At 39.2% G+C, this 20,837-nt stretch overlaps 1 protein-coding gene across 5 annotated transcripts in view; it reads right to left on the bottom strand.

Annotated features, from left to right (window-relative positions):
* ptk2aa (protein tyrosine kinase 2aa) overlaps nt 1–20,837 on the bottom strand; it is a 52,954-nt gene continuing 32,117 nt past the window's right edge. For 3 of the 5 annotated variants that reach the window (XM_063898857.1, XM_063898856.1, XM_063898852.1), the window contains 20 exons: nt 18,687–18,704; nt 16,289–16,345; nt 13,817–13,914; nt 13,315–13,399; nt 13,125–13,225; nt 12,769–12,884; nt 12,321–12,421; nt 11,902–11,991; nt 11,578–11,782; nt 11,032–11,143; nt 10,865–10,939; nt 9,160–9,258; nt 8,724–8,834; nt 6,367–6,429; nt 5,537–5,576; nt 5,041–5,144; nt 2,987–3,142; nt 2,727–2,807; nt 1,810–1,895; nt 1–1,716 (listed from right to left, as the gene is read on the bottom strand). In XM_063898857.1, coding sequence (XP_063754927.1) covers nt 1,599–1,716; nt 1,810–1,895; nt 2,727–2,807; nt 2,987–3,142; nt 5,041–5,144; nt 5,537–5,576; nt 6,367–6,429; nt 8,724–8,834; nt 9,160–9,258; nt 10,865–10,939; nt 11,032–11,143; nt 11,578–11,782; nt 11,902–11,991; nt 12,321–12,421; nt 12,769–12,884; nt 13,125–13,225; nt 13,315–13,399; nt 13,817–13,914; nt 16,289–16,345; nt 18,687–18,704 — 1,916 coding nt within the window. In that variant the 3' untranslated portion in view covers nt 1–1,598. The remainder of the gene's footprint in view (nt 1,717–1,809; nt 1,896–2,726; nt 2,808–2,986; nt 3,143–5,040; nt 5,145–5,536; nt 5,577–6,366; nt 6,430–8,723; nt 8,835–9,159; nt 9,259–10,864; nt 10,940–11,031; nt 11,144–11,577; nt 11,783–11,901; nt 11,992–12,320; nt 12,422–12,768; nt 12,885–13,124; nt 13,226–13,314; nt 13,400–13,816; nt 13,915–16,288; nt 16,346–18,686; nt 18,705–20,837) is intronic. The other 2 variants (XM_063898854.1, XM_063898855.1) reach the window with 2 other exon arrangements.

Below are 20,837 nucleotides of genomic sequence, written 5' to 3'. Positions count from 1 at the left end.
TATTTCTTAAAGATAACAGTGTTTTTATTTGCTTGGTTTAGCAACTGTACATGTGACTCCTTCCTGAGAATGCTGCTCACCTCAGGGGAGAGGGAACGGAGAGAGAATCAGAGAGGGGGAGAAAAAGAGAAATGTGGGGGTGAAAAAGGTATAAATAACTCCAGTGGCTGGAGGTAGAAAGACAAGGAGGGAGTAAAAGAAGGACTGATGGAGAGGAGATGAAGAGCAAAGGATGTTGGACATGAACCAGTTAAAAGATGAACCTCTATGAACCCGACCACCAACCACTTCTGTAGTTTACAAAACACAGTTTAAAGGTGTGTATCTGTCCCTGGTTTTGAGGGAATATTAAGGACACATATATTTTAAATTTGTATTTAGATGTCCGTGAAAATCCTATTCCTGGATCAGCCAAAAGGAAAATGACTAAGACATAGCATCTAACTGTGAGAAAAAGAAGAGTCTGATGAAGGGACCCCCTACATGATTAATGCAGCAACACAATGTGGCTTCAATATACCAAAACATCAATAAAGAAATCATTCATTTACATTTTTGTAGAAACTTCTGTAAAAAAATAACAGGCGAGATGCTCCAGAAAATGTTGAATTGTTGAGGAAACCAATATTGTTTGAGTGAAATGTTCCTTTTAAGTGCATTTGACACAGGGTGACCTACTGTACAGAATAATAAGAAACTCCAATGTAACTCAAAATCCAGCTTCCCTCCTTCTCACCCCCCTTCACTCTTATTCACTCACAATTCATGCCTCAGAAGTGTTAAAAATATAGATTTTGTATTTAAGAGTGGTCTGTGACATGTAGTTTGTTCTTCTTTCATATTTCTGTGTTATGCCATCTCCTCATGCCTGAGAAAAAGAGATCTAGATAAGAGAAGATGGAAGAAAAAGATGAAGTTATGATGTTTATGAGCAGCTGTAAATCAATTATTTTTGCCCATTGAATATTCAAGAAGAGGACTGAACATAGAGACATGCTGTAAAAGTCAAGACTGAACATAGTAATAGTCATAATTATAATTAATAATGATATAAAAGCATGTTTAAACAACAACATTATCATATCATCTTCATTATCCGCCTCATTCTGGCTCTTCAGTTCCAGTTGTTACATCCTGCACATGTGGAGAGTGTTAGTCATTCGTTTTTTTCTTGGAGCGTCCATTCACCGAAATATCTCTGCAGTCCTTCACGCGAGCCATAGAAATCTTTGTTTGATTAACTTTCTTCAAAGATTAAAAAGTAATGGATGATTTGAAGAGCAAAAAAACTCATCTCTGGGGATACGTGATGGGGGGGAGGAGCGTTTTGCTGAATACAAAAGCAAATAATGCAACAAAAAAAGTACAAAAAACAGGATATTGACCAAAACATGAATATGGTCAGAGAGAAGAAAATACGATGAATGTTTGTAGGAAGAGGAGAGGGAGCGGATTGTTTCAGTCAGTCATGTCTGCTGGCAGTTCATCGTTTCATCCGTACGTCACCGATATCCGTCTAGAATAAGACGGATATCAAAAATGTCCTCTCCTCTTTGTGATTGGCTGAGAGCTACTACACTCTCCCTCTCCAACAGGAGCTAATGCGGGCGAATCATCTTAAGTCGAGATTGGTCGATGACGTCCAGCAGGTTCTTGGCGTCCACTGCGAGGGCGTGAGCTGCCATTAGCATCTGTTTCTTGTAGTCCTTTTGTAAACTGTACAGGAGACAGAAAACACTCACTGTGTTACTACATCTGTGAAGTTATTAGTTCATCTTTATGAGTAAAACACTTTATATTTGCACCCACCTTGTCATGACATATTGTTGGGCCAGTTTCATCTTCGCTATTAACTCGGCCAGATCTGAATTCAACAACTTCTGAGCCATCTCAATCTGTGATAACACAAACAAATGTTAACTTGAGAAAACAAATACATGCTCAGAGGAAACTGCTAATTCAAAAAACCACCTGTATGAAAAAAATCCAAACTTCACTGCATAACTACAAAAGGTGTTAATCTGTGGAACAACTGGAGTGATGGGCTGAAATACTGTGGAACTTTACTGAAACTAAAAAAGCTTTGGTTTACCAGTAAAGATTATTTGACTATTATTATTGTTTATTTTTTTGATTTGTACAAAGAGATTCATTTGATTCATTTTTTCAAAAAATGAGGCAAATATCACGACCGCTGACGACCATGAACTGAACTCTGTATGACTTTCGACTAGCAATGTTCGCTAGGGGGGTAGGACTAGAAACGTTTTCATGCTTCTTCTTGCCCCTTTTGAACATGAACTTTACTATTTATACTTGGTAAAAAAATAACCTTTGTTAACATGTTCAATAAATGGACTTAAAAAAATCAAACCACTTAAAATAAACCTATGATCATGAATAGAGCAAAGCTGAGCGGAGGAGTAATTAGCTACAAGTAGAAACAACTGTGTGGGCGTTTAGAGCTTTAGAGCTTCAGGAGATTCACAGCAGACACATTTATAAAAACCTAAAAACATTTCCTAAAGTAGAGGTTCTGATAAAGGTTATAAAGACTTTGTTGTATAAATTAAAATTAAAATAATTACTGAGCATACAAAAAAGAGAGCGAAAGAAAAAAAAAGTGAGAATCTTCTTCTGTTATTTAGTACAAGTATAAGGATAGAGAAATAACATTATCCTACATGTTTGCATGTACATAAAACATATTTACAGTGTGTGTTTACCTCTCTGTGCGTGCTGGCTGGCAGCACAGGAAGCGTCTCGTCCACTGTTGCTAGCAGAGTCCTGAGGGCCAGACCCACCTCCTACACAGAGACATATTTTCGCATCAGTTCATTTTAAATCTGTGGACCTTTAACGTTTGTCTAAATACTCTAAAATGAGGGAAAGAAATGTGTATCTTTGACACATTTCTTCTCAGTTGGTAGAGTTCAGATCACAGATTGCCGCACACTGTCAAAGTCGACAGTTATATTGATCCTACCTTGACCATTGGGACGTACTCCTCCGGGGCTGCGGGCTGAATCCTGTTGGACATCTCAATCACAGCTTTAACCAACCCCGTCACATTCTCATACACTTTGTCGTTAGAACGGTCCAAGTTGGCGGTGGGGGGCGGGCTGATCTCCTGAGGCTGCAACTGGAGCCATGAGGAAAACATGATTGTAACAACGAGCAACAAGCAATACATGTTTTAAAAAGGTCTATCTCTGCCCCTTTCGTGTGGATGTCCCATCAGTGTTGATGTTAAATTGGCCATAAATCCATCAGTGAGTTCTATATTGATCAGGAAAGCTGAATCCTTTTTCTCTCTGCATGAATGCCAAACTACTGCACTTTGGTATTCTCTGTCAATAAATCACACACTGAGAAATGCTTTGCTTCATTGGACAAAATTAACTATCAACACTGATTGGAAATCCACAGAAATTTGAAGAGTTTTTCCTCTTTTTTTTGGACGGCTGTAGTTATACAGACACACCGCAGGGGGGCAGTATTCGACTAGTTTTACTCGCACACAAACAATACACTAAGTCTTGTGTGTCTGGGAGTGTTATTTCTTACTACATGCATTTCTACCTAAATATTAAACACGTTCTACTACTATGTTAGAGGACATGTTAGCACAGAGTGATGGCAGGACGGACAGGGTCAGTTTTCTAGTGACTCAAGTTTTAACCTTCATTAAATTATATTTTAAATCAAATGAACAAGTGTGATGTGATGCTCTGTATACCTGCTATATGTTAAGGGTCATCTGTTAAGTTGGTGGCCAAAAATCCCTTAATGCAGGTCTATTTAATGTTTACAAAACTACTCAGTTGATTTGATTTAGTTGAAGCTGAGGCCATTAATGAGGGGACATCATTAAAACAAGGCTTACTTGCATTACTGAGGAAAAGCTCGGAGGAAAGGAATCACTAGGGAGTTTCATTTGAATAATTCAAGCTACAATTTAGTTTCTTTGCATTTAATGTTTGCTTCTGTTATGGAAAACTTTACTGTATAATGTGAAATACAAATTAATCCCTCAGCTTCTCAATCACAAATCAGAGGAACAAAAAAAATATAATGCAGAATTATATAACTACTTACTTCAACTATATTTATCTATATTATCTAAAGTCTATGTCCTCCATGTGAAGATGCAATGGGAGACAGTTTACAATGCTTCTAATCAATCACTACGGGGACTCGTTTATTTTGCTTCATTTTCTTTACCAGGGTTATTCTCATAAAACATTGGCCACAACAAGCCTAAAACCATCTTATTAAGTTTGGAATGATATGGATCAGAGAAAAGCTGGAAAACTCCTCTTTTTAGAGGCTAAAAAGAGGAGTTTTGTTGCTATTTTTGCATGAAATGTTACTTAAGGAGATTCACAATTTACACTTGAATAATTTGGTCGACATGCAAGAATTTGTTCTGCCTCTGGTAAAGAAAAAAAAAAGCTTCTCCACACATGATACTGATGGTAACTAATAGCTAACTACTTCGATGACGGACGAACACAAAGATCAGCTTACCCTCCATGGCTAGGGGGAGAGATGGGGGAGGTGTAGGTGGAAGGAAGGGGGATGACAGGGAGGATATTGGAGAGTAGTGCAGAAGGTTGTGATAAGAGGGGGAAGATGTGATGGATGATTGATGGGTGCAGAGTAACAGGTCAGAAATGCAGGATGAAGAACAAGAAGAAGGAAGGGCGTTAATGGGAAACAAACAGAAGGAATGCATGGATGTTAATGAGAGAGGGGGAGAAAAATAAAGGGGGAGAGAAGAGTGACAGCACATTAGGCCAAAGCAAACCACAGGCAAGGCAAGGTGCAGCATGGCGCAGCATGCAACCCATCAGCAAAATGAAACAGTGATGAAGTCAACTCAAAACCAATATGCTAGAATGGAAAAATAAGAGCAAAGTGAAGCAATTGTGTTCTTAAAAATGATCTTAATCTGCCTCATCTGATCATTTTCAAACAGGGGAATACATATTATCTGTCTCCATAGCTCGCGTCTAGTTGTCTTTCAATTATTCATACCTTGACGCCCTCGTTGTAGCTGTCCACGGGGCACAGACTGGACAGGTTGGTCAGGTGAGCAGGAGCTCCAGGGCGGGGCGGCTTCTTAGGAGGAGCCACGTGTTCTGAAACAAAGATGTTTATTTGCGTTACACGTATGTATGAAGTCATGCATGTAAACAAGTACTCTATGCTAGTGTGCAGTGGCGGAAAGTATGTACTTATTTAAGCATTTAACATAAAAGAAGTGATACCTTTTTGAAATATGAGATAAAAGAAGGTTGACCTAATTTGATAAATCACGAATAATACTCCAATAATAAAGTACAGTAGCGACAGCAAATTATAACCTCCTGAAATGGGGAATTCTGGTCCATATCTGGTTTTACTGTTAAATACTGCAGGTATTTCTGTTAATAACATTTCTGAACTATTACTTGATTGCAGGCCATTTAGTTTTGAACTGACTACAGTGTGTTATCACTTCTTTTAAATAAGCATGTCAGCATCCTCTCACCTGGTTTCCCTATAGGCTGGTAGATATGTTGGCTTCCACCCTGTGCAGGAACAAAAACACACAGGTTAAACGTTCCATTTTCTTTAATCATTAAAAGAGAGACACAATATTCTAATAAGATGATTCACTTTGCAGAAAAGGGTAACGTTTTATGATTTCACAAGCTAAGCAGAAGAACACACACACACACACACACACACACACACACACACACACACACACACACACACACACACACACACACACACACACACACACACACACACACACACACACACACACACACACACACACACACACACACACACACACACACACACACACACACACACACACACACACACACACACACACACACACACACACACACACACACACACACACACCCTCAGCTTCAGTTACAATGGACACATTCTTCAGTGGTGATAAGCTCAAATCTGGGAATGGCTTTAAGATAGTACTGTATATTCCACATTTACAGTCAGATGGGACTGAGCAGTGCCTCTGGCCTTAAAGTTCCCAGGAGTCCTCTGTGGTCATGTGGTCGGTGTGTAGGCAGTACCCTCTGTGGCAGAAATACTTTCTCTCCCAGCCTCTGATCCCTCTGTCTGTCTGTTCCCTCTGTCTGTCTGTCTGTCTGTCTGTCTGTCTGAATACATTCCCTCTGCCTCCCTCTTACACAATTACATTCTTTATCTTTCACAACTTCCATATAAACCGACACTCTTTTCCTCCTCCCATTTCTATGCTCCTTTTCCCATTTTGCTTCCCTTATTTTAAAGTAGTGAGCCACAGATTCCCAATGTATAAATAAACAAACACAGACTGACCGGTGCTTGCAGTATGCCGTCCTCTCTGTCGATGCTTCCTCTGCTGTTTCTGGACTCTGCCTTCTGGAGGGAAGAGACAAAAATACAGAAACCCATAACTAAGCATGCGTTTTGGAGCAATTTCCATTACTGTGAAAGCTGATCCCTGAGTTCCAGTGTGGTGATATAATAAAGCAAAACATAAACGAGGTATTACACTTTGATTTGTTTACTTTTTTATAAAAATACTCACTGTAACAAAAGCATTTACAAACAATCAGTAAACAACGCTACAGCCACCTGCAGGTAACAAAATATAAAGTATATGCAAAGCAGCAGTTTTCATCCTTTCCTAAACAAATACCACATATCAAAAGAAAATAGATTAATAATTGCAAACACAAAACTAGTTTTTCTCTCTATACATCATCAGCAGCAGCAGCAGCAGCAGCAGACCCTGACAAACTATAAAAAAGTTACATTTGCACTTCTAAAGCCCAAGCATGACTCCATCTCTCTTTCTGTTTCAGTACCGTTTTGGTGAAGCACGCCTTGAAGAGATGCATCCTGGGAGAATAGAGACTGAAGTAGACAGAAGGAGGAGAGCAGAGAGTGGAGGCCATTGAAAGAATGGCGGAGATAGGGGGCAGAGAGTTTGAGAGAAAGATAGATGCAAGTAAAGAGAAACTTAAGACATGGAAAGAGAGAGACGCAGGAAAGAAGTCGTAAAGGGAAGGGCAGAGAAACGGAGAGTGAGAGGAAAGTCAAGACGTGGAAGATGAGACTGAGAGAAATGAAGTGAGAGAGACAGAAACATTTAGTCAGAGGAGAATGGAGGGAGAGGGAAAGACAGAGAAAGAGAAGAAGTTTTTCCAGAGGAGAAAAGCTCCACTGAGCCACAGAGAAAAGATCCAACCACCCCTCTCCTCTCCGTTTCTCCCTCCCACTTTTCCATCTCTCTGCATCTCGCTCTGTTTCTCTTCCTCTCTCTCTGATGGGCTCCTTGTTCGATCCACCCTCTTCACGGCTCTTGCCAATCCCACTTCCTTTCTCCCTCCTCCTGTCCTCTCTCGTTCCTCCTCACAAACTTCCATCTCTTTCTTTTCAGGCCTTTCTTTCCTTCTGTTAGTCATTTCTGTTTTCAATTCTCCTTTTGATCCACCTTTTTAGTTTATTTCAAAGTAAGCTAGCATTTTTTACCAAAAACTTCGGAATTTCAGACAGCAGTGGTAGAAGAACTTGGAAACTATTCACCGTTTCAATGTATCTTCATAAATAGATGGGTTCTTTCATTTTAAATTAAATAAAGTAGCTTATATGCCATTGTACCACTTAAAGATTTACAGATGCATTATACCGATATTTACATGTTTAGAAAATGAGGATTCTCTTTTTGGCTGTTATTGTCAGTCAGCAGAAATTCCTTCAAATAAATAACACAGATTTCCATTCCGTTCATAAACCACACTGCCTAAAAAAAAAAAATTCTCTCACAATGAGATGCCGTTGTTAAAAAGCCAGATAAAGATTCATTTTAGCAGACTCTCACTCATTTAAAAAAAAAAAACTGACCTGCAGCCTGCATCAGAGTGGAAAACATCTCCAGGCAGCAGTTGCACATTACTCCCTCTGCCATGTATCAAGTGACAAGAATGTGTTTGAAACCATGTCCTTCTACTGATGATTGATACTTTGTTCATCCCTATAAAAGGAAGCGTGCTTTCACTTTTTAATTTCCAGGAGAGTGCAAGGCCAGAGCTATAAAACTGCGGGGGATGTGGGGAGCATTGAGTGCTGCTTTGTGTCTCCATTAAATCAATCTGAACTAAAGTTTCTAAAAAGATAGGTGCAAAGATGAAGTGGTGCGTTTATGGAATATACAAAAAATAAATGACATCCAGAGATTTCCAAATAAAAAACAAGATATCAGCAATTCAGTCGGCCAAGTCCGTCCGGAGAGACTTCCTGTTCTATGAAGCAGTCAATAAAGAGGAGACACTCTATCCAGCCGTCATCACTCATCTCTGTTTTTCTCTCTGTCAGCTCTCCTACACCTGGCTCAAAAATGAAAACTGCAATGCAAGGCAAGAGTAAAAATGATCTGACCTGATGAAGGGGAAAATATTTGTCAAAAGTAATGATTTGGCTTCTTTTGGGGACGCTTCAGTTTCTGGTCAGATAAATCAAGCACAGCAGCCAGTTTTAACATCTGTAAATTACATTCCTGATCTCATCTGGCAAAACAACACATAAATGAGTTTACTTGTTTACTTACTTGTTGATTGCAAAGTATTATGATGACCCTGAAACTGAAGAGTCCATCTGTTTCTCAGAAATAGACCAAAGAGAAAAACTGTAACTTGTATAAACACAATTACCATAACCATGAAGCTCTCCTCCTGCTCCAGCCACCGCTGGTCGTCCTCCATCTGTTGCTGCTGCATCATCAGCCTCTCCTCCATCATAGCATGGCCCACACACCCACCGTCCTGCAGGAAACATGGGTGCTTAAATGTCAACAGTTCACCTATTTAAAATATATATATTTAACACAAAATTCCAGAGAAAAACTACCTATGCTGCTGCTACATTTCATCAAAAGAAAACAAGATACATTTAAATAAAGTTGAGACTGAGGTTATTTCAGTTGTGTAAAAGGTTTGGTTATTTAAATCAATATATTTACCGGACAGACCTTGATTTTAGTGACTGAAACATCGAAGGTAATTAAAATCTGCTCTCACCACTCAATGGTCAGATATAATAAATGTTTATTGGATGAGCTTTCCCCACCAAATGACTGAGGGTGCATACCTCCATGTTGGGGCTCCACAGCGCAGTGTGCTCCGGTCTGTGTTGACTCCAGGAGTCAGAGGGAGGGTAGCTACCTCCGACACCACCGTGGGCTGATGGCTGCAGAGGAACCGAAAGTGTTTAAAACATGGTTAATAATGCTGAGAAGAATCTGCAGTGGGGAGAACAAAAACTCCTTTTACATATTTTAAATGACCAAATTCAGAACAATTCTAAGTACGAGTTGTAATAACAATCATGATATTCCAGATTCTGTTATGCTTTTGTAAATGTACAAATTTAAGGCTAATAACATACAGCAGATTTGAGGCTGAACCCCCATTTCAAAAAGACTTAGTAGTAACAATCCCACTAACATTTAGTCTGCAATATTAATTGAAGCAAGGCATTATTTGGTGCAATGTTTGAAACAATCATAGGAGTTCTTGTACAGCATTTTCAGGTGCCCTCAGTCTGGCACACAAAATGTACAGATGTTAGACGTGTGATAGGATCAAGTCTGACGTGTAGTTCAAATGATACACTCCTTATATGGACGACAGAGAGGGAGAGACGGAGGGAGCTGCTTATTGTGTGTGCACGATCATGTGTGTGTGAGCACAGGAAATGCCTGCTGTCTACTCGGTTTATGAGGAGAGGAATAACTGAACTGAAAGTCTCACATTTCCCTTTCTGACTTAGACACAGTCTGTCCTCCGAGTTAAATACTGCGTCGGCCTTCATTGTGATGTCATTGCTCAACCAAAACATTTCCGAGCCCAAATAAAAAGTTGATTTATGGAACCTGTTCAAATATGCTGGTATGTTTTCAAGATTTGTGACTGACGCAGACAACATTCCTACAGAGATTTGACTTAATACTCTTTGCTAAGTTTTTTTGTGTTGACTGCCACAATGCCCACCCTCTATCAGTGACCTTTGAAGGGTCTGAAAACCAGATCAATATCAATACATATTCAACAACAATCAGTAGGAATTTACTGTATATAATGAATGTTTGCAGTTATCTTGCAACATCACTACAACTCAGAAAATATGTAGAGTTTATCTAAATAAAAATAGTGTTGGTTCTCATTATTTCCAACTGCAAAATATGAGAAAGTCTAACCAAGTTGACGCACATTACACCTTCTCTCTCTCTCTCTCTCTAGAAAAAGGATGCCCAGCACAGCTTGCACTTCACAGCAATAAGTTATTCACAGGTTGTGGCAGTGAACATAAAACCTGCAAAAATATTTGTTTAAGGATCTGAAGTTAATGCTGATAGGATCAACACGTTTCACTTTGATAATATATTTGTATGGGTTGAGTTTGAAGTCACTACTCCTAACATATATATTTGTCCTGAAGAAACAGTTTGTTATCTATTCCTGCTACTGTATGCCTTTCTTAAATTTCAGGATTTTTTCTGAATAGGATACAGTTTGTTTGTTTGTTTGTTTTTATATCTTCCCATAAGGCCTGAGTTCTTCCTTCCCAGTCACTTAAAACTCGAAAATGTGAGAGGAAAACACCGCTGCGGCCACAGTGGATTACAGGGAACAGAAGAGCAGTTTTCCCTCTACGGGAACTGTGTAGTTGTGTGTGTGTGTGTGTGTGTGTGTGTATGTGTATGTGTATGTGTATGTGTATGTGTATGTGTATGTGTATGTGTGTGTGTGTGTGTGTGTGTGTGTGTGTGTGTGTGTGTGTGTGGTTTCTGTACCGAGAAGTGGTTAAGTTGGGGGCCGGAGAAGAAACCTTCACTGGAGCGAGGACTGGGGTATCCTGGCCTACTGGGCTGCATACAGACAGATAACAGTTTGTGTTTATCAGCCATGCCAAACAGAATAAATAACCAGACAGGAACAGAAAGAGATCATTCGGGCTTACCTTAGGCGGTGCTTCGTCTGACCCTCCAGAGTCCCAGGACACGGTGACTTGTCTCCTCATCTCCATCCGAAGTCTCTCTTCTACCTGAAGCTTCTCCTCATCCAGTATGGTGCTACAAAAGTAACACTCATTGTATTAAGGGGTATACTTCCTTCCCAAATAGATAAAAACAGTCCTCAGAAAGAAAATCGTCCATCAGTTCTTCAGTACACTAAATAAATTAAAACCCTGTTTAATTTTCATCAAAGCATTTTTTCTTATCAAAGCATTGAAAAAGTGCATTTTATTTGTATACTTTGAGCAACTTCAGTTGGTATGTGCTTGTGTTCTTTACATATTACCAATATAATTTGTTCATGATCATCAATTATTGAATATTATTTTAATACAATGCCATGTTGGGATATTGACATTTACAGTCCATTTGTATATATTAACAGCCTTTGATATGGCAATAATAAATTGATCAGTAAAAGCATTACTTACTAGTTTTTATGAAAACATACAAACACTTCAAAGCACAAACTGACAAAGACATTTAATTACTTGAGTTGTGTTTTGAGTTCGGTGAATCGCGGTCGCTTGCTTGGGTCGTACGACCAACATTTGGTCATCAAACTGTAGAGGGTGGGCGGACACTGGGGAGGCATGGCCAACCGCTCGCCATTCTCTATCCGGCCAATCACGTCATTGTTCTTCACGCCCTGGAAAGGCTTAATGCCGTACATCAAGATCTCCCACATGCACACACCTGCAGAGAGACGGCGAAACAGGTGTAACTCTTTTGGACTGTTACTCGTATGCTTTACTTTAACTATCTTTTTAAGTAACCGTAACTCACAAAATACACACAAATAAAATATAACTCACCAAACATCCACACATCGCTTGCAGAGGTGAATCTTCTGAAGTTGATGGATTCAGGAGCCATCCATTTGATTGGAAGTTTACCTTTCGAAGCTGAGACAAAGACATAAACTGATTTTAAAAGAATAAACTGCGTTGTATTACCTATAAAACACAAACCAATCATTACATTTATCATTTATCTTTTGGTTGCTGGTTAAAAAAAGAGTCGAGAAACTGCAGTATCCTGATTTAACCTGTTGGTGGTGGTAAAGTACTGGAATCTAAAAAAGTGCACACATGCTCAAAAGTAGAAAACTGGTCTTTAAGTCTGCTCGGCTCAGAAGAGTAGCGTGATAAATAACATAGAAATCTTTATGTTGTGTTGTATGACATTCTTCTGTTATACAACATAATATAAAGCTGTGTTTGAGTGTCATTACCTTTGTAGTAAGAGCTGTCCTCCATGTATCGGGACAGACCGAAGTCTCCGAGCATCACACAGTCCACAGAGGAGACCAACACGTTGCGAGCGGCGATGTCCCTGTAAATCAGTATTGGCTGATATTAGGCCTACATTTTATTTGTCATAGATGCACAAATATGAATTTGTCACTCCAAATGTTCTACTGAGTGCACTTGGGTTCTTTCTGTTACTTTATTTCAGTAGGTACAAGTAAAAATGTAGGCATAACACAACAGCACACAACACAGCAAAACATGTCTGATTGTAAGAAGCCACAAGACATTATTGTCCATTTTTATTTTAACATTACATTAAAAATATTTTTTGGTATGATAACTATAATAACAATCCAGTACATGCAGCCATAAGCCTACAGCTACTGTTGACTTAATGTATTTTGTGAATGCGTGTGTTTGAGTGTGTACCTGTGTACAAAGCGTTTGCTCTCCAGGTATGCGAGCGCTGTGCTGAGCTGATAGGCGAACAGAATGAGAGTGGCCAAATCCAAATTGTACTTTCTCACCTGTAGAAACGAACGTAACTGCAGACACAGAGAAAGATGGACACAAAAACAGACGTGGCGTTAAGATCCAGAAATGTGATAGAACATGGCAGGTAATAAGTCCCATGCATGTCATCATCACTGACACACTCTTACCATACATAGAGGATTCCAAGTCAAGCTTATCCTAGACAACACTTTCTTCTACATTTTTAAGTATAAGGACAAGAGGACACACTCTACTTAGTCCTTATATGAGGACGTTATCTTTAACCATACCTCTCCGAGAGTGCAGAGCTCCATGATGATCCACACAGGGTTTTCTGTGATCACTCCGATCAGTTTGACGATGTTAGGGTGGTCAAACTGACGCATTGTCACTGTAAGGGAAAAGAACCACACATATTAACACACTCAGTATGTTTTAAATGAATCATGGCTTACCAATAATTAAACAGCGTGGTCTTACATGCTTCTTGTAGGAACTTTTCTCTGACGCTGTCAGATGTGCAGTTCTTACAGGTCTTTATGGCGACAGCTAAATCTGGTTGGTCCTACAGAACACACATTTCAAGTCACAAGTTAGCAGATTATACTGTATGAATTATAAATTGATATTCATAATATCACAAACATGAAACATCATTTTAAAAAATGAGCTACTAAAAAAAGGACAAAACTCTTAACCCACGTAAACCAAAGTAGTTTACAATTTACTTAAAATGATTAAATTTGACAAAATGTCTGTGTAAAATGATCTGGTCTTTGTTAGTGCAGTCATAGGAAAACACTTTTTGTTAATGTAAAATGGCTTGTTAGAGCTGTAAAATAGAGTAATTACCAGATGTTTATCACGTTTACCTTACAACTTGCTGTATCTATGCTTATTGCGCACCTTCTATAGGTAGTATGTACATTAAATCTGATCCTTTTTTGGTTGCTCTAGAAAGAGTGAGTGTATTTCCACATACCGGGCTGTTATAGACTCCTTGGTGTACATCTCCAAACTGACCCTCTCCTATGCAGCGACCCAGCTCTATCCTGTCCCTCTGGATCTCATAATCCCGCGCTGAGAGCGAGAGGAGAAGAGAGGAGAAGAAGTGAAAATAAGAGATTTACACATTTAATTAATTTTTCATACACTAAAAAGCCCATTACATTTGACATGCTTCACTTGGATGGGGTTTACCAGGACAGGACAATTATGATGGTATCAGGTCATCATTTGTAACCACAGAAAAGTAAATTAAGGCAGTCAAATCCATGTCATTGTAAACACCATCCAATGTCAAACTGATTTGTCTAAAGTCGAATATTAACAATATACAAAAATAAATTTGACCGAGGATTTTCTTCCCCTTACACATCTAACTAGACACATGTTGACATAACATGCACACCAACACTCAACAATGACTAACAAACAAACATACAGTAAACACATTAACAGGCAAAATATAAAGTTCATAAAAACTGGTTTACATGCACACCACAGTCCCATTATCTTTTCAGTTTCCTTACTGGAGATTAAAAACCTTGAGTCATCTGTGCATGTAAACATCAAAAGAGCACATTTCTTCCACAGTTTGCAAAGCTGAGAAGTACATCTGGATCTTTTTAGTGAAATACTGATACAAACTGAGTCACTTGATCTAAATTGGGAGTAACTTTTTTGTTTTCAGTGAGCATGTCCAAAAGAATTTGAAAACAAAAGTTCCACCTGATATGCACAGGCTTTGACATTTATGCGCTATCAGTGTGTCCGCCTTGTTGAAAAGGTTATGAAACATTTCTACAGAGGTGTGCTTATGTCAGCTTCCAGACAACTGCGGTGAAAAAGGACTTAATTCTGAGCTCAAGAAGTTTTCGCAGGACGCTGACCATCAGGAACTCATCCTCCTCTGTGGGGCTAAACAAAGTCCGGCTATTTGACTCCACCAACAGATAAACATAAACAACCTAACCAATACACATTCCATTTTAAGAATGAAATATGCTGCAAATAAACCATACAGCAGTTCCTTTACACACAAAAGAAGTAATGATAATAAATCCTGATAAAGGAATAAAAATGTCATAACCGACATGATGGTGAAATTAGAACGAAGCCAATAAACAACACGTAGTGTGAGATGTTCAGCTCCAGAGGAGACTTCTTATTAAACTTGTGAAGAAACATCTTGCATTGTTTATGGATTGGCCCTCCCTTTGATTTCCAACAGAAGACCCCGATGAACTCTCCTCAAACACAAGTGATTCTCAATCTGGATATTAGCTAACTAAAGTCTTTGTATTTTTCTTTGCCAATAACTAATCAATGGAACAAAACACACTGGTTACAAAACAGCCAGATAATTAATATTGTTAATCATGTAAATGAATGGGTATTATTAGGTTTAAATTAAGAACCTATCTTGCAAAATGATGCCGTTTAATGAGCAAAGTTGAAGAGACTGTAATAAAGTGCCTGGCAAAGAAAAATATGAACTAAAATGTAAAAACATAAGGCATACTGTTAGGACAGGATCAGAGAGACAGGGAGATTTACCTTCAACTACTCCATAGCTGACTGTGTTGGCGATGGGAGAAAGAGGAAGAAAAAGAGATGAAGGGTGGGAGAGAGCCAGACAGCAGCTTTAAGATTGAAAATAGCTCAAAAGACGCACTCACACACACGTATACAGGCACAGATAATTGTGGCATTTCACTCTTTACATGAGTTAATAAATATTAAAACTTGCTGCGGTTTACTGTAATGCAGTTTAATTTGACACGTTAAGCAGACGGTATGACATGTACACACATACGAACTCAGGTGGAAAATAAGTCCGAAGGAAGCCTGTTAAGAGGAAGTCGCAGAAAGAGGTAGACCAAAATAAGCAAAACGAGAGACAAAGAAATGAAGCCAGACAGAGAAAGATAGAAAAAGACTGTGGGAGGAAAGGAGAACACAGTCCATTTTCAAAGTTGGCCACGCAATTAAATATATGAGTACTTTGAACCGGCCCAAGCGTCCACATTAAATGTATTGGAACAGGAGGCTCAAACCACTGCTACTTACAGAGCTACAGCAAATGCTTTTACTTACATATGAATGAATTTGACAGATGCAGTTTGAGTTATAGCCTGTCTGACCTGCAGCTGGTGTCTCTGCTGTTTGTTTAAGACACTGAAACAGGCTTGAATCTGATTTACTGTTACCTAACTGAACGCGCTTTCATGCAACTCCTCTGATGTTCCCTGTCTCAGTGTGTTTCTTGGAAAAGATTCACACCACACTCGGCATATCAGATATCAGAACAAAATGGATGTGTTAGAACACATTTGACAGAAGAATAACAAACAACTGTTAACATAGAGTTTTCTTGCTGCGGTGCACCAGAAGCTCATTGTCTTGAGTTTGTAGACGTTAGGCAAAACAGAAGATTGGAAATATTACTTACTGGAGGGCATGGTGTATGTGTCTTCTTCATCAACTATCTCAGCATAGTCATCAGTCTCTGTAACATGAGATGCACATGAACAGTTTAAAAGAAACGCAAGAGAATAACACACGTACATAAACAAAAACAATCAAAAACAAATCCTGCACATGTCGCTAAGTTTACCGTGCGTCCGCTATGGTATGACGGGTCACCGATACACACACAAACACATGTGCAGTAAAAAAAAAACAAAGCTGCACAATAAAACTAAGCTGTAAAGCTGTAAAGCATGAAGCAAACTCAGGGTTTCGGCAACTCCTGCGCAAAACAACACCCACGGAGCTCCTCTCTTTCTCTCTCTGCACACACACACTTGGCGGAGTTTGTCAGCTGAGCATGTGTTGTGCATCTGTGTGAGAGCAGCTGGGCTGCAGGGAGTCACAGTGGTGGTGGAGGAGTGGAGGGAAATAAAAACAGATGAGATGAAGACAGAGAGGAGAGGGAGATAAGTAGAACAAAATAGATAAAATGAGGAGAAGGGATACAAGAGAGAGTGAAAGAGAGAAAGAGTGGCTGTCATGTTAGCAGACAGTAACATTTAGGATCAAATCTGTGCAGAATCCGACAGATAGGCAGAGAGAGAGAGAAAGGGGGAGAGTTGAAAGCCAGCAGGAAAAAGAGAGGGAAAGATGGATTGAGTCTATGCTAACCAGATGGCGGTGTTTAAAATAAAATCAGTGTGCAGACTCAGCTGTTGGAAACAAGAGTCAAACATCTGCCGTCCTGAACGCAACCCACACAGCTCAGGATTTATCAGGCTCTGAGGAAACATCACCATACATGTATTCAAAATCCCTTTGTAATGCTTGTGGCTGATTTGATCAAAGTTATAAGCCATTTAGAGTATGTGAAAGAAGTAGTTAATGTAAGTTCTAACACTTCTGAGATAGAAGTTTGATACGGCTCTGATGTCTTTAGTGTGATTATGGAGCTTCAGCTAGCAGCTTTAGGACTGGAAGCAGAAAGGAAGAAGCTAGCATGACTCTTTCCAAAGGTCAAAACAAGGGTCAAACTATTTATTTAAGAATAAATTGAATGACACGCTGTACGCTTTGAGTTTACCTTTTACTGCTGATAATTTAGCAGTACTATATCCTTTTGGAGAAAAGTTAGAAACCACTTGAAACAGGCGTGACTGTTGCTAAACCGTTGCTGCGCATGATTTATGTTTCACATGAGAAGTAAGGAAAGCATTTAACACGCTTCTAAATATATCGTCCTATGAACGGATATAAAAGCAACAGCTCTGCAGACTGTAACTGCTGCTGATATGTGTTTTACTATATTAAATAATGGTCACTTAGCAGTTAATAAAAAAGTTGATATAATCAGACATGTTTTATTAACTACAACAAATAAGCAAAAAAGATTCAACTTTTTAATTTCATCCAGCAATGAGTTTAATGTTTCTTTACTTTTCTAATGTATTTGATGTATTTACATCTGCAGATCACTTCAACTGTTTCAGTTTTATATATATATATATTTTTTAAACACATTTTTCTGAGTTTGTTCTGTGCGATCTATGGTTTGTAATGCTTCATAGTCGCTCATGTGGTTCAGAAATGGTTCTAATCAATCAGGCGTTTTAAGTTTAAATTGTCTCTTTCTGCTTTCAGAGGAGGAATAGTGTGTGTGTGTGTGTGTGTGTGTGTGTGTGTGTGTGTGTGTGTGTGTGTGTGTGTGTGTGTGTGTGTGTGTGTGTGTGTGTGTGTGTGTGTGTGTGTGTGTGTGTGTGTGTGTGTGTGTGTGTGTGTGTGTGTGTGTGTGTGTGTGACAGAGATCTAGTTAGCCCATTATAGCCAGGAATGCAACTGTCTTGAATCCAGCAAACCTCTCCCTACTCCACTCTGTGTGTGCATGGATGTATGTTTCCGTGTGTGTGTGTGTGTGTGTGTGTGTGTGTGTGTGTGTGTGTGTGTGGACAGAGAGAGAATAAGGTTTCGAGTCCACCAAGAGAAATACCACTTAATTTCCAAATTCTGCTTTTTTGTTTCATTCTTGGTAAAAGCAGACATATTTCAAATTCTGTGGTAATCCAATTGCAAAACTTAAAAACACATAACTAAAACAGTGAACCACTATAGCTTCTAAACAGATCAAACGCAATAAAGCTGATGTTTTTTTCATGTTTCCAATCACTGAAACATGGGAAGAAAACTAAAGAACAATTTTTAAGCTATTTCAATCGCTCTATAACACAGCACATACATAGCGCCATTGTTAAAGATGTAGGAAAGCATGCATAAACAATCAACCCACACACCAACACACACGCTAACCATTCCCAGGAGGCTGCAGTGTGTTGGTGCAGTGAGGACGACATAGAGGTTAATAAACAATGGGATAACTTTACCATCCCCGCTAAGATCTTCTGCAGGGTCCAGGAGAGCATGCAGGAGAATAACAGAGAGAAAGCAGCGAGAAGAGAGAGAGAGAGAAAAGCAGGAGGCAGAGTGGAGAAAAGAGGGAGAGAAAGAAAGCGGTTAGAGCATGAAAAGCCTTGAAACAACAAGATGTTGCAAGATCTGCAAAGCCAAACACTAAGCGAGCAGTTAGCTAAGGATCAAAATATCTCGGTTGAAAAAATTAACAAATGTCATTAATGCTGCACAGACACATGGAGGTGGAATGAGGTCATTCAAGATATGGAAGCGATATGAAAGACAGGGTTTGAACTCCAGAAAAGTCTCTGTCGTCAAGCTGTAAATATTTGTGAGTGAGTCAGCAGAGAGTTAGAGGAGAAGGTTTCATGTCTGTACAGATGCAGTAAACACACAACCTCAGCCGGTCAGCTTAGCAAACGAAAATCTCCTTAGTAACAAAATCTCCTTGCTCTAGTTAAGTATTGACTAACACAGTGGGGTGTTACCCTTTCATCTATCTCTCAGCAAGTACTGAAAAGGAGAACGATTTTGTTAAATATTTGCATTGTTTACACGTGATAGCTTAGCCTTCCACTAGCAGTGAGGACAGTTTGCTTCCTGCTCTTGGTTCTTATTTTAGTGACATTCCCTGTCGTTTGTTTGGAAACGATTATCTATTCTATTTGTTTCTCTTCCCGATAATCTGAAGGCTATGAAGGCACATTGTAAGGCTTTAGTTCTCTGTTGTGTTTTCTCTTCCTCACCTCGAATAACGCTTTCCATTTCACTTCGGTTTTTGCTCTTAATGTTAAACGTATTGTGTGAAGTACTTTAATCCCTTATTTTAATCCTGTGATGCACTTTATTAACTTGACGTTTCAAATATAAATCCAGAGCTCAATTCACTTAGAGAAACTTCAGACTCACATTTGAAACCCTAAAAGCAGGATGTAAACCATGCCTGCGTGTCACTTTCGGAGCCTCCAGCAGAAAAAAAAGTTTGGATCACTTGTAAAAGTTGCAATAAGAAAGCAGCTGCTGTCCAGATTCAAGAGTCTCTCTGAACTGCTAGCTACTGAGCCAAAGCCATAGATGGAGACACAGGGACATATTTAACATATACTGTAGCAGGAGAAAAATACAGTAGATAATGGAGGGAATTTTGGTAGAATCACAAAGATCAATTACATTTAAGTGATTGCATTTTTCAAACCACAAGTCATTTATAGACTTTTTCCAAACAAAACAACTTCAGCACTGAGCCGGTGCTGATTGAAGACATTTTAACAGGGCAGATCCTTGGCGGTTGAACCCAAATTTTTCTAAATGAAAACTTGAACTAATGATTAAGAATATCCAAACTTGAAACCAAGCAGCAAGGCATGTGGTGACAGACCCTTTCACTCTTTGTCAGTAGCTCCAGTCCGATCCCTCTATTGAATGAAAGTAAAAATGTACAAAGACGGAAATTGAAAATGGGTATCTATTAGTAGCTTTTTTTCAGCAGGTACTAGGCTCAAAAAATGTAAACGTGTAAGTTAACACATAACAAATTGTGACTGAAAACACACAAGCCATTGGATTTAAAGAGTTCCCTCTCAGATAGAAAGTAACCAATAATTAGGAGGCTATTCTTTTTGTTACCCAGTCTTATTTTAAGAGCATTGGCTTGGTTAAAAGCAGCAGCACACGGACGGTTATTTTGGTTGAATCGTGTGTGTGTGTGTGTGTGTGTGTGTGTGTGTGTGTGTGTGTGTGTGTGTGTGTGTGTGTGTGTGTGTGTGTGTGTGTGTGTGTGTGTATACACGTAAGACTGAATTAGTCAAAGCAACCAGGCACTGAGGACATTACTTTAGAAGAGGAGGGCATCCATTGCAAAGAAAATAAATTGTGCTGTGGCCACTACAAGTTCTGGACCAAATAGTATTAACAGATCCAGGAATAACACATTAAACAACACTGTGATATTTGTGTTCAGGTGTCATTCATTTTCTCTGAGGTTTTTCTGTACTCTTGTGACATTACCCAATAAGTATGATATGAAATGAGGGTTTCTATTACAGCACATCACAATTTTGTGGACACGCTCCTCCACTAACTGTCCAATGAGAGCCGAGGATACCATTGGGCGGCGAATCTGA

The sequence above is a fragment of the Eleginops maclovinus genome, chromosome 13, assembly GCF_036324505.1.
Source record: "Eleginops maclovinus isolate JMC-PN-2008 ecotype Puerto Natales chromosome 13, JC_Emac_rtc_rv5, whole genome shotgun sequence".
NCBI classification, from domain to species: domain Eukaryota; kingdom Metazoa; phylum Chordata; class Actinopteri; order Perciformes; family Eleginopidae; genus Eleginops; species Eleginops maclovinus.
This window is presented reverse-complemented; position numbering and strand designations above follow the sequence as displayed.